At 37.0% G+C, this 14,708-nt stretch overlaps 1 protein-coding gene across 1 annotated transcript; it reads left to right on the top strand.

Moving 5' to 3' along the window:
- Positions 1-361: 361 nt before the first annotated feature.
- Positions 362-13,231, top strand: LOC149288926 (thread biopolymer filament subunit alpha-like). Its single transcript, XM_089491186.1, has 10 exons — positions 362-979; positions 2,023-2,234; positions 2,622-2,682; positions 3,577-3,672; positions 4,720-4,896; positions 5,871-5,996; positions 6,735-6,848; positions 7,117-7,223; positions 11,776-12,092; positions 13,209-13,231. The coding sequence occupies exons 1-10, from the start codon at positions 362-364 to the stop codon at positions 13,229-13,231; spliced, it is 1,851 nt and encodes a 616-aa protein (XP_089347312.1).
- The last annotated feature ends 1,477 nt before the right edge of the window (positions 13,232-14,708 follow it).

The raw sequence follows: 14,708 nt of genomic DNA on the forward strand, positions 1-14,708 counted from the left end.
AACAATGTCTAGCCTCCAAGCAGATCCAAGCCAACGCTAGCCTTTGGCAATGACATTATATTTAGACACTGTAAACTAACATATTCTTGATTCTTTCAGCAGATTGTAACCCCTGCCCCTGAGTTCATAATTAGCACCCCGAGGGCAACAGCTCTGTATACTGATTGTGAGTCTGATTGCAAACCTAGAAGAATTTTGATGATTCATGTTAAAACACATGTTACCCAATGGGAAGCAGAGTTTGTGCGTCTCCCTCACACCTCACAACAGAAGTATATAAGTGGCTGGTGCAGCAGAGTTAGTTTTGCTCTGAAGGTTCAGACTTGGATTCACTAATATCTCAGGAGACTTCAGGTTGACGATGGAAAAACAAATTAAAGTCAGCAGTGGTGCTGTGCGCTATGGGGCATCTTATGGAGGGAACAGACTCTTCTCTGCAAACAGGGGTGTTAGGGTCAGCGGGTTTGGTGGTGGCTTTGGAGGTGGCTATGGAGGTGGCTATGGAGGTGGCTATGGAGGTGGCTATGGAGGTGGTTCTGGAGGTGGACTTGGAGGTGGATTTGGAGGTGTTGGGCTCTCTAGAGCAGTTGCCTATGGTGGAGCAGGTAGCTTCAGAGGTGGCCTAGGCGCTGGTTTCAGAAGCGCTGCATTTGGCGGTGGGGCAGGATTTGGAGGTGGAGTAGGGGCAGGTTTTGGGTTAGGAGCAGGTGCTGCAGGTGGCAGACTTGGTGGTGCTGTAGGAGTCCTGAAAGGCCGCTTGGGTGGTAGAGGATTCAAGATTGGTAGCTATGGTTTTACTCCATCCATTGTGTTTGGTCTCAAGTCGGGACTTGTTGGAGGACCAGGTGGTTCTGGTCTACCTGACATCCCCTCAATTGACCCATCTCTGCCCTCTGTGGACACTGTCCAAGTCACCCGCCTGAAGGAAAAGGAGGAACTCCAGCTGCTGAACAACAAGTTTGCTACCTTCATTGACAAGGTAAGCATCTGACGGCACCTCAGTGGCTGCTGAAACCCTTTACTCCCAATTGTTTCGGACTCATTTTTGGTTTAAATATAGTTACATCAAAGTGATATTCCTTAAAACTTGCTAGATTTTCATTTTCTGGAAACAAGGGGTTTTTGTTTTATTAAATATTTTGTCAGCGGTAAGTCTTGTAGCAATGTAGTGTTCTATCATACCAAAATTCAGTGCTGAATGTCTCATATGGAGTAGATTTGTGTGAAGTGTACACATTTTCCCATTTTAGTAATCTTAAAGCCTATTATATTGATGTTGTTTGGGGAAACTAAGATACTAAGACGTTTCCTATTAAATGGGGTGTATGAAACAAAAATACCGATAGAAATCTTATTATTCATTGATGTGTATCATGAAACAAAAACAAATGCTGATATAAATGTTACTTCAATGGTGACTCCAATTAGGAGTTGAAACTACAACTACACTGATTATGTTTTCCAATGAATTCTTAGAAACTGAATACCTGGATACAAAACATGTGACATCTGTGAATGTGTCTAAAGACAGATGCAGTCTGGTTAAATAAACTACATTCTGTTTTAGGATACTTCATCCTCATACATTAATACTGCAGTAATGCACGTAATTAACAACCAAGGATCCGTCTTTGTGACGTAATCTCATTAACCCTTTTAGTTCCAGACTAGTGACATCTATACAGGGTAAAATAGCCAACTGGAATATTATTTGGAGAATGAAGTTGCAGAATTTTCTAAATCAGACAATAAGGATTGGGCAACAAATTTTACAATTTTAAGAACTACTTCCACCCTAAAAAGTAACTGGTAACTTGTTTCTAAAGCATTCTCCAAGGATCCTTTGTAATATGACATATGTATTGATTTCAGATCTTCATATTTAATATATATAAAACAAAAGTTATTTAAATGGTTATAGTGTTCAATGTGTGCACCAGCCAATGTAATACATACACATAACAATGTGTGTTTAATCAGTTCAGAATTTTACTAATTCGATGTATTTTTACTAATTCAAAGGTCCGAAGTTTGGAGCAACAAAATACAATTCTTAAAGCCCAGATCTCGGTGTTCAACAGAAGTGACCCAAATGGACCTGCTAACTCCTCAGTAGTCACAACCACTGCTGTAGCAGGTTACAAGGCACAGATTGAGACTTTAACTCAAACCAAAACCACAATCCTTGCAGAAATCGACCACTACAAGCAGATTATTGAAGAAGTGCAAGTAAAGTAAGTAATACACTCATCTGGCACTAATGGTAGTGAGTTTATGATAAACAGAACATGTGATGATCTCATTTTGAATTTGTGAAGCCACAACCTATGTATCGCAGGCCAAAACAATAATTCAGTAATAATAAGAAACAATACTAGTGGATACATCTGTGTTTAATTAAAACATCTGAAGCGATTTATCTGACTTTAAAGAGGCTTCAAGCTTTTAGGATTGATTTTACAGTCAGATACAGTTCATCAATAAACATGTAACAAGGTCATCATGTGATATTCCAGTTATGACAACATTAGGATGATAAATTTGTTTTCCTTATGCACCTTGCAGTTTAATTTCCCAGAGGTAATGGCAATCTAACTTGAAGTGTGTAACTTTGTCTGCAGATATGAGGAGGACAGTTCAGTCACAAAGAGCCTGGAGGCAGAATGGTCTACCCTTAAAGAGGTCAGTCTAATTGGCTTTTAATCAGAAAAGGCTAAGGGTCAAACTTCACCAGTTGGAAAACAAGAACAAATGTTGTTTTAGTTAAATAACAATTTTAAACAGTATGCTCTTGATTTGGTTACACATTAATTAAAAAATTCCCATACTTCTGAATGAGGGTTCTTGACTACTAAGTTGGATGCCTCTGATATACAGTTTCCTTGATAATTAGTGTTAGCATTCAATTTAGGTACCAAACAGATGGGAAATGTATTTAAAAAAACAAGGACAGGTGAATTAAGTGATCTGACTACACAACCTATGGCCACTAGCTAAATGTTATAGTCATAATGACATGAAAGTATATATTATGTATGCACACTTTCAGTATGTTTATGTGTGCCTCTGTAGTAGGTATTATACACACAGAATACATATTTCCTTAACTTACATGCATACATTATCCATAAGTGGCCATTACACAAACTTGTACAGCATTAAAGTGTCATATGCATCAGCATTAAATGGGTAACATAGTTAGTTACACTTTTTTCCTGTTGGCTCTGCAGCACCGCCTAGTGTCCGATATCTGCAGTGGCTGATAAGTGACCATTATGGTGTACAGCCTTGATGAATGAGTTCTTAAAAGATAATAGACAATATACACTATATGAGTATTAAGTATTTTAAAGAATTTGTGTATGTATGTATGTTTCTTATAACTCAATGTAATGTTACCTTTCTTTATTTTTGGTTTATTTGTGTTTCCAAATGCATAGAATTGATTTAATTTAAGCGTTGAGTGTCACTTTAAGTTATTCCCCTTGCAAAATGTAACGTGCTGCATATATTCTTGCCACCCTATAAATAAACGATGAGAATAATACTAATATACTTTTTTTTTTATTCATGCAGGATGTGGATCACTTGTACTTGACCATCTTTGACCTGCAGACAAAACTGACTGGAATTGAGGATCAGATTACTCTTTCCAAACAATTATATGAGGCTGTAAGTAAAGCCATACACACATCTAGAAGTAAAAAATAATAAAGATGTAACATACTTAAATATAAAAATAATACAGTTGGCTAACACATTGATTTCCCATTAGTTAGGCCCTACCAGTGGGATCATCATTGAAAAACAATTTTTAATTGAAAAAGGGATTAAAAGGTTTAATCTGGCTCAGTTTTGACATACCCACTGCTACACCCAGTTTTATGACTGCCTTGCCCAGTTCCACAGCTTTCCTGACCTTTTGCTGGACACTAATATTATTTGGTACATCATAAGAAATTAAACCATGGCTAAGGAAAGCAAATACCTAGGTTTCCATGCTTGCATTGTTTGCCATACAACAAGAACTGAGCTTTCTCAGTCGCCCAAGTAGTTTCCCTTGAAAAGTGAGCTTATTGAACATGTTGTGACATTTCAAAGGCGAACACCCACTGAAGGCCAGCAGATAAAGGAAGTTTATTTGAAAAAAAGAAATCAAACCTTATTTTCCTCATTGATACCACACTGTATTTAATGGTTGGTGAAAAGCAGTTATTTTTTTTAAACTTGCTATCCTTTGAGCTTATCTCTGTGCATATAAAAGGCACGCCGAAGTGGGAACTGTCGATCATGTTGGACAGGGCTTAGAGCCAAAGTCAAATCATGGTGGACTTGCTGCATTGTGATTTGTCTCTGTTCCACTCGGTGTTTCAGGTCCCACGTTGAGATGCCATTTCTATGTATGTAATGTCAGGACACAATGATGTAAAAGTTAGATCGAAGACAAAAGGAGAGAGAGAGAGACAAAGAGATGATGCAAAGGGAGAGGAAAGAGAGTAAATGCTAGAATTCTTTTATGACATTCGGTATGCTAGTATGGTTATTATTCCAGCTAAGGAATGAAAGATACAATTATTAAAATCTACATCACGAGAACTCATCTGTGCTCAATATCTCCCTCCTTCCCATGTGTGATAGCACTTAAAAAACATCCTTTTAAATGTTAATATAGATATATTATATAAGTATATATTTCTACTGTTTTTTGTACAATTACAGAAAGTCAGAGAGGTACAGACTATTATTACAACTGGAACAAAGGCTGCCATTTCCATCTCATTCGATAACTACGCTCAAGCTGTAGACCTGACAACAGCCATCTCGGAAATGAAAGCACAATATGAATCCCTGGTCGCAAAGACGAAACACGAAGCCTTTGCAGCAGCCGAGAGCAAGGTATGTATTAACATTTAATACCAATTCTATAATACATATTGCTTACAGATGCCACATTGTACATACCCGCATCTTTATGCACACTTGATCTTTTATAATGGTTAAAATGATCCTGATACCAGCAGCCCCTGAATATATGGAATGGGCCTTAATTTGTAGCCCCTTTCCCTAATATGATAGTGTGGCTGAGTAAAGACTGTTATCTGGCTTGTAAAAAAATGCAGCATCAGAAACATAATTTTTAGTACTGTTACATACCCAAGCCTTTCCCAGAAAGAATTATTTTATCATGTGAAATTCTGCCTTGTTCATAATGTTCTGGGACATGCTTAATTGTCATGTGACCCAGTTATGCTTTTCCCTATAATCGGAAAAAAACATCTTAAAAGCCACCTTGTTGTCATATTATTACACCTTCAGGGAGAAATAATGCAATGCCAGAAGTGCTAAAGTTTAGTTGCTTAACATGCTAGAGACCTCAATTACTCACTTTACTGTTGTTCGATTCTGCTTATATTTGATCATATTGCATTAACAGTGGTATATTAATTTCGTAAATGACAATCTGGACTAATTAACCAATGATGTAATTGTCAGCAACTGAGCTTAGTGTGACTTCTCAAAATCTAGGACCTTCTAAGTCAGCGCTATCTAGGGCTGACCCTACTGTACGGGCTGACTAGGTGGCTTCTTGGGTGTCAAGCTTGGGTTCTCCCTTGTATTTAGCAAACCAATGTATGCAGGTGGTGATCATGGCTTACCTATGGAAGCCCAAACTACCACTTTACTACAGTGCTGTAAAGTGGAGAAGCATGATGAGAAACTAATTTATAACAATGCAAGTTTAGACTGGAACTAAAGGTGGGGAGGCTCCTGATCAAATCTGCTTACAGTCAATTTAAAACCCTCAATGACAGGAACTAATATATATGATTATTTCATTGAACGTGTAAACCGTTTTTTTATTTGAATAGATCCTTATGGTAACTGGTTCAACGCAACACACAGTGCACGCTCTGACATCATTCAAGGAAGAATACAGGCTGTTGAAGCATCAGGTTGAGTCCATTCATCGTGAAATTGAACGTGTGAAGACACTGGTAAGGGTTTAGTCTAACGCAATAATAGCTCACATAATCTGTACATGTTAATTGTATCGGTTATAGGGCTTATACACAGGATAAGGCAGCATTTTAGTAGAAAAAGCAGACACTTCTATAGATTATCTATAAACACAGCACACAGTCTGCATGTATGAGCCATATTGAACTAAACTAGAATGTAACAAATAAAAGCATGTTACCTCCGTGTAGTATCATACATGGGATCCTTCCAGATTCCGGGTTGTTTATACAGATGGATGTCCCATGTGTCTCTTGCAAGCACTCCCCAAAAATAACTCTTACTAGGAGTGAGTGGTCAAGAAGAAGCTCGGCCTCGGTGCTGGCCATTGGTAGAATTTCACAGAACCATTTGTTTTTGTGTTATAAATTTCCCTGTTACTGATTACTCGTAAAAGAATATGTTAAAGAGTATATTTTCTGTCAATATCTGCTGGCAGTTTTGGGCCTACACAATCAAACTTCTAGCAAAGTTGATTCACATGAAAGTGAAAAAATCCATTAAAAAAAAAATAATTTAAAGGCAGCGTCTGCTTTAGCTAAACCCTGTAACTTTATACATTATGGGCTAAGGATTCAAAATGACATTATTCAAGATGAAGGGCACCTTTCTTTATAATTATACTGTAACAGATAGGTGGACTGTAGTTGTGGACTCCTTACATGCAAATAAAGAATGCTTATAAGGCACACGATCATCTATTTTTCTCTCAACAGAATATTCAGTTGGAAACTCAGGTCACAGAAGCAGAGAGCAGCACTGGCACTGAAACAGATTCATACCAAGAACAAGCTGTATCCCTCAAGGCTCAACTAGATGACATCAGAAAGGTAAGGCAGAAATACCGCTAAGTTGCTTTTTTGTTTTCTTTTAACTATTAATCACTCAAGTAAACGTGTTATTTATGAGCAACTGAATTTACCGTATGCATGCCTCCTGTGTTAGAATTCTGGCAGGACTGATTCTGCAGCCACTAGTAAATATTTTTTCAAAACAATTTTGAAGTTGTCAAGAATTATCTGAGCCTTTATTGATTTTATCTGTTATATGGTAGCATTGTTCATTGACCACTTTGCTTCTTCTTCCACCGTCTAATAGCAAATTGCTCACTATGGCCAAGAATACCAGGAACTCTTGGCTGTCAAGATGGGATTAGATGTTGAAATAACAGCCTACAAGAAACTCATGGACAGTGAAGAGCTAAGGTAAACAATCTTTATGTCACACAAGTATAATTAAAAAATAAACGCACAAAGCATAAAGTGTACATTTATCAAATCCCAACACCATCTCCACCATTCGCTCACTACTTAGACACATCTACTCACATGTTGTCATGTTGGACAGCCCTTCCTATGTCCATTGCATATGAATATATTAAAGAGACAATCAAGGCAAAGATGACCAAGTGATCAGAGGGACTGGGTGGGCAGGTGTTTAGCAGTAAAGTAGGGAACTACAATGTACAGGTTGTGGTTGGAGATATTTTCGTGAGTGCTGATCCAAGTGTGGGGTTGTATAGAGTGGTAGCCAAGTTGGGTAAGGAGATAATTTAGGTAGTACATTGTTGGGGAATTTCTAGTGTTTTTTGAACAAGCTTGTTCTGTGGCATGGTAAGGATTAGGGGGCAGAGTAAGAGCAGGATACCAGATGGTGGTCAGAGAGGGGAAGGGGGAGTTAGAGATGCTGAGTGGGGTCCTAGTGGACTGTGTGAGACTAGAGGAAGAGGTAATAGGAGGAAGCGCTCTTGGAAGGTCACCAAAGAGAGAGAGAACATCTCAGGAGAGGGACTTACATTCTCATCACCTCCAAAAATGCACATAAGCCAACATATTCATTGTGTGTTTTTGGTAGTACCGAATGTGTTCCACTGCATTCTCTTTCTGTTTAAAAAGCACAGCTGAACGTAGGGTTGAGGCTGCCTTGCTGTGAACGGCTGTTTCCATAGGCCCATGTGATTGATAGCTCATTTTGCTGAGTAACTTAGTGTAGCAGATTGTAAATTGCAGATATCTGCTAAAACAATATACAGTAAAAAGGAGGAACAATTAATCAGACTTTGGGAATATTAGATTGAAGAGAAGACAAAGTGGCCATTTTGTAAATATCCTATGCTCACTAACACTGTATTCAGAATTTTTTACAATTACATGCAAAAATTACAATTCAATGTTAAGAGAATCTGGACAAAGGTCAATATATAGCCCCTACCCTTGGAAGCTAGAGTAATATATTATATTTTGAAGGGCCATTTTTCATTTTGGTTAATGCTATGTTATCATTGATGTTCTATTTAAATGTCAGGAATTATTTAGCTATACAGAACACTTTTCCATAAAAAATGTTCTACATGGTGGAGAAACAGGAATAATATAACCTTTTACATATGAGCTGATAAACTTTGAAAATTCTGTTTGAATTTGTAAAGACAAGTATTTTAGCATTGTTTATCTGCAGTGGGAACATTAGGCTACATAATATAATAATAAGAATTAAGCATAATTACCCTTAAAAGATCACGTGTGCATGTGAGAGAGCTTCTGGTAAATCTAGTAATTAGTAGTAGTAGTAGTATAGAACTAGTAGTAGTATATTAGCAAAATATTCTAAATTGCTAATATTTAATTTGTTCAGTAGGAATTCTATAAACTTTATTCTCAGTTATAAATAACTATATATATATATATATTTATATATATATATATATATATAATCTTGACCACATTTTAACAGTTTAAACTATTTACAGCGAACGTTTTAGAGGGGAGAGAGAAAATCTACACAAAAATAAGCAGAGATTTTGAGTCCATTTGAAAAATATAGTAGAGTGAAAAAGCTGGGTAATCAAAAGTTGATTGATTAGATTATGACCCGGATAGTCTGTCTTACCTTGACAGTTATATTGCTTTGGAGGTCATGCCTTACTCTAGAGGCTAATGGTTCAATTTGTAAGTGGTGTAGCAGTATAGCACTAAATCTGTCCATTTAACTCGGCTACAACAGCAGGTCTGTTAACTCACCTGACACCAGATTTTGCTTATTCCACATCACAAGGGATACATTTGGCCTTTCCTTTTATGTAGTTAAAGAAACAGTTGTGTCAAATTGGCTCAGAGCCAGTCGGATTCATCTGTTCTACTGGATATAATAAAGCATGCTAATGATGTGAAATGATTCATTACCCATTCATGTAACATCAATTTCCTTTTCTTGTCATTAGACAGCAATTGTTTTAAGCTTCTCTAAAAGAATATGCTCCTGTAACAGAAAGTTAAGTGCATGAGAGAGAAACAAGTTTTATATGTTCTTTCTGATAGTCGTAGCCGGTTAGTGTATAGCTGTTCTTGTCTCCCATAGCAGCAAAAACATTGAACAGAAAAGATCCATCAAGACATTGGGCATCAATGAAAGTCTTCTCTCCCACATTTTACAGCCATGATAGCCCAAGTAACTGTATTATCTGTTTGTCAGGGGAGCAGTTACCCTTAAACTATAGAGTTTCCAAAGCTGATATTTCCAAAAGATCTGAGATATGTGAACAGCAGTCGCAGAAGACTTTCTTGAGAAACTGTTGACTATCTGGCTCTTGTTCTGGGATATTTATGTAGCCAAGGGTTCCAGACAAGGAAAAGGGAATTTAGTCTTTGGTTTGCAATAAACTAACCCTTTTTCATTAAACATTGGTGGTTAATCTGAATCTCCAATATTCATTTTAATTGCCAGAAATAATTCCCATATCCATGTGGAGACGTACTCTGTTAGGCTGTGGCTAAATTATGGTATTGGTCATTTCTGAGATGGTTCTAAAGATTTAAAAATGTAAAATCTTGACCCAAAATATACTAGTGTGAGGTTTGATCGCTATTCCCAGTACTTTTTTTGAGCTATCCTTCTGTGATGAAGTCTGAAAATGGTGAGAGTTTTGTGGGTCTTCATATATTGCCAGTTATATTAGGGAACAACCAAACATATCCGATTCATCTTAGGATAATGTAACCTATTCTTTTTAACTAGATGTAGGACACCAATCAGTATCAAGTGGAAATTAATCCATGATTGTGTTTATACGTTTATTGCTGATGTGTTAGTTTGTTTCTCTAAACAACAAAATTCATTCTGCTTCAAACAAGGCTGCGGTTTTAATGTGTTTTTTATTGCGCAGTTGATAATGGGTTACTAAAAATAGCTGTGCTGTATTCCAGTAAAATATTACTGCCTAAATAGAGCGGAGAACGACATAGAAGCCAGAGCTTTGTGCTTTGCTGCATCTACTGTTTGCTGATTCTTATGTTCTGACAATATTGTCCAATGCAGGAGAATAAATATGGCTATTCCCTGATGCCCCCTCTTAGAGGTGCTGAAATAAGAGAGATCAAAAAAGAAATGTAGCACAGAAAGCGTGTCAGGCTCCTAAGGATTCAGAACGCATAAAACATTTGAAAAAAAGATATTTGGATTGCAAGTAGCTGGTTTATTATCTCAAGGGTGACGTTTTTACTTTGGTTGGAAGACGTTCTTGCTTTAATCAATAAATCACTTGCGTTATGCAATAGCCTGACCTACATGCGGGTTATTTTCAGTGGCGTATACAATATTACGTGTTAAGATATTCATAAACACGCATATGCGGGCAAACACACATAAATATAAATATAGAAGAAATTTGTCTTTCCTCAAAAATAGTCAGACCTTTTGATAATAAGTTTATTTGAAGGGTTCTTTAATCATCTGGTTTGTAACTAGCTATTATGTTCTCCACTGTGTTTAATATTATGCCGTGGCCACGAAATCATGACAAATGGTAGCTTAGGAAATACAATGCTATTAGGACATATATGTTGTATAAATGTGTTATCTATCGATCAATCTATCTATCTATGTATCTATGTTTTGTTCCAGGGTTTTAAACCCATTGCAGACTACGTTGCAGTCCAGACTACTGGCCTTCAAAGGCTTATAGAACCTTTTTTCATTTTAACTTTATACCCTCTATGTTACTGTGACTGTTGGGAGGACTTTCCATTTAATCTCAGTTGGCTCAAGGCCTCCTCGTGGTTTTGTACGGCTTTGTGAGGACAAATCAAAGGGATGATCCAGCATAGATCAATACAGCCTCCATTATAGTTCCCAAATACATATCAAATAATGATCACAGAACGCAGCACAAAAAGGGGAGATTCTCAAGGAAAATTAAACAAGGTTTCTATTTAGTGAAAATTCATATTCCTTTCTACTTATGAGCTTTTAAAGCGAGGTTCCTGACTTCTATCATAACATAAATATTTTTACTCCACACCTTCCAACTTTGATGTGAGCCGAAGTATGGGATACAAAGCACAGAGCGCCATTATTTCTACTGCTCAGGGAGCCAATCAGGCGAGATCTTTATATCTTTGAGGTCTTTATGGCAGAAGAAAATGTTAGATGGACCAAATGTGGTATTGTAAAAATCCAAGGAGCACCTTTTTAGGAAATGTGTTTTAGGAGACATTTTTTATTAACTTTTCTCCTTAATCCTAACTCAAAATGGGCAGATTGTTTTTTTGGTTTTTTTAAAGGTCTGCCTGTTGTGTAACAATGTTATCACGCATTATTGTATACTATATATGACTCAGCAGATGGTACATACAAACGTCTGTAAGCAGTTTACTTGGTTATCATGGTCAAAGTATTAAATGCACCTGAACATCGTTTCCTAGTCATATCTTTGGGCTAATTTTGATTTGTCTGAAATTGACCTCCTGTTTGTTGTTACAGACTCAACACTGGAAGTGGTATCACCGTGCAGATGTCCAAATCTTCTGTTGGTGGAGGAGGAGCTGGACTTGGAGGCGGCCTGGGTGGAGGTTTTGGAGGCGGCCTGGGAGGAGGTCTAGGTGGTGGCCTGGGAGGAGGTCTAGGTGGTGGCCTGGGAGGAGGTCTAGGAGGTGGCCTGGGAGGAGGTCTTGGAGGTGGCCTGGGAGGAGGTCTAGGAGGCGGAGTAAGCCTTGGAGGAGGTGGAGGCCTTGGTTTTGGAGGATTTGGAAGCAGTTTTGGAGGAGGTCTAGGATATGGAAGCCTGAATTCCAGCTCAAGTAAGTAGACTTTAAATAATGCCCAAGAAATATATATTCATGCATTCTATAAAACGTTGTTAATGATAGTGTAACAATAATAATGTAATATAAAAAAATATAGCTATAATAGCAGTAAAATGTGAGTTGATACAAATTAAACTACTAATTCTAAACTTGTAACTACAGGCAGTATCACAAAGACATTCAAGAGTTCCTCAATTCTATCATACAGTAGAAAAATCTAATGTTTTTTAGGTTTTAAAATAAGCATAAGCAATACATACGTGTTAGAAATCCACCTTATGTGTATCCTATGCAGCCAAGGAATCTTAACGTCCTGTTCTCAAAAGCTGCAGGATTATTGTGCTCATTATATTAGCTCGTATCTATTGTAAAATTTGTGTTGTTGATTGATTCAGAAAGGCTTTGTAAGTGTGGTGGCATGAAGGAGAGAACTTTGTAGGTTAATTAATGCAAGCATTGCCACAGGCTGCCACTGATCTCAGCTTCTATGACGTTAATGTTTAAACTATAGCCAAACCATTACACAGATTGCCAGACATTTGCTATTCATGGGTTTAATTAATGGATCTAGCTGTGCTAAAAGCTGTGACCAGCATTTTTAAGACATTTTTATAACTTATTTGCGCTTCCCATTACCTGATTTCTCTGCCAAGCACAGAATATTTCCAGTTTCCTACGTCTGGCTGCTCTGATGAAGTGTTTGCAGCGTCTCATGTATAACTGGAGGATGGTTGGGTGAATGCCCAAAATGCCCTGACCAAGCACTTTGAATCTTCATAACTCCCAAGCAACAAAAAATCATAATATTACATAGAATGTTTAAGGTTCTCTATGAGGTACAAACCTCAGCGAGCTTCTCCTGCATGACTTTTTTTTAGAGCTGAACTCTACTTTATGTAGAACCAGCTCAACCTTATCAGGGTTGCCATTTGATAATGTACAGTAAAGTCAAACCAGAAATCACCTGCAAAATCACCCATAAACTCTCATTTTAGTAAATAAGCCTCTAAGAATTATATAAGTATGAATATATTTGTATAAATATAAAACAAGAGTTTTATTAAGGTTAATATGGAGTGAATGACGTTTTTTTTATTATCTTTATTTTAGTATCAACATCTACTGCCTATTGAAGAGGACTATGAGCTTAATTTGTGCCATGGAAGTTGGACTGAAAATTGCGTACAATCATCGCTTGAAAGATTTCAACGCAACCAGATTTCCCAAATGCATCATTTTATCTCTGCACTTAGTCAGCTTCCCAGAAGACAATCAATGCTTTACAAATCTTTTACTCATATTCTTTAATAAGGAAACTTTAATAAGGTTTCATTATGTTTTTATTCTGCTATGTAATCTTGCGGTGAATTAAGAGGTTCTATTTTTTTTTCCTGTTTCTAAATACTGACCAGTTAGTTTCAACAGAATAGAAGATAAATTATACATGTAACCACAAGTCTGCCACCGAAATCTCTAATTACCTAACTGCAGGAAGTTTGGCTTTAAGAGAGATTCTCGCAGAGTTATGGACTATTGAACAGAAAGGGACAGCACTATAGATGGAAAGCTGAATATGTGTAATAATGAAAGCAGTTTACATGATTACTGTGATTGACACACTGCCAAGTCCTGAATAGGTACAAAACACAACATGTACTGTTTCTGTTAAAGGAGTTCATTACAATATCCTACAGAGTCCTTGTATTAAAGCGTTATAATATATATTCTCTAAGCTGAGAAAAAGGGATTTTTGCTAAATTGTAAAGAAAGCTAAATAAAAAAAAAGCATTCTTTGGTTTCCAAACCTAGATGTGTGTGTTTCTTTTGTCACATTATTTCATTAAATACTACAAATGTATTTTGGTGGGGGGAAAACGGGTATTGATTCCATTTGGGAAACTTTCAAAACGTCTACTTCTTCATATACAGTATCTCTTTTATATAAAAGATGATTCTAGTACAAAGTTTAAGATATGGTCCATATCATTATATACAGTATATCCCCAAAAGTGTTTCAGGAGTAAGAGTAACAAAAAAAAACAAGGTGAAAAATATAAAAAATATTTTATCTAAACACTGATTTGTTAATAATAATTTTCTAGGTTCAGAACAAAATTCTCCTTAATCAGAGTGAGAGCGTGAGTGAGAGTGGATGTGGATAGCAACACATTTAGTTCCTGAATTAAAATGAACCATAACTGCCCCTAAATTAACCCTTAAGACCCCATCAACCATAACTGCCCCTAAATTAACCCTAAATACCCCATTAACCATAACTGCCCCTAAATTAACCCCACCTCCCCTAACTTTCAGCAGCCCAAATATTATTTTTTTATTTAGTGTTAGATGAGTTTCTGAGCCATGTGGACGCTATAAGAAAAGTGGTGGGGCCAATCGCCAGTGTGATGGCAGGGAGGGACTGGGAAGCAGAAAGACCCCAAATTTTTTAAAAAAGGTGCGTCTTATACATGGGGAAATACGGTATATGTAAACACTATATATAGATATATATACATGTATTGAGATGTTGATGCTGGTGAGTAGGTCCTTTTCCATTAAATTATGGACTTATGATTCAATGTGATGACTGATTCCAAGACATATCAAAAG

This window comes from Sceloporus occidentalis, unplaced genomic scaffold (genome assembly GCF_023333645.1).
Source record: "Sceloporus occidentalis isolate IW3139 unplaced genomic scaffold, rSceOcc1.0.p SCAF_49, whole genome shotgun sequence".
Taxonomy (NCBI): domain Eukaryota; kingdom Metazoa; phylum Chordata; class Lepidosauria; order Squamata; family Phrynosomatidae; genus Sceloporus; species Sceloporus occidentalis.

Bases quoted from the DNA above. Each gene is read 5' to 3' on its own strand.
- LOC149288926 (XM_089491186.1), top strand. From the start codon at position 362: ATGGAAAAACAAATTAAAGTCAGCAGTGGTGCTGTGCGCTATGGGGCA. The intron at 2,683-3,576 runs GTCAGTCTAATT...TTATTCATGCAG, and splicing joins AATGGTCTACCCTTAAAGAG to GATGTGGATCACTTGTACTT. The intron at 6,849-7,116 runs GTAAGGCAGAAA...ACCGTCTAATAG, and splicing joins AACTAGATGACATCAGAAAG to CAAATTGCTCACTATGGCCA.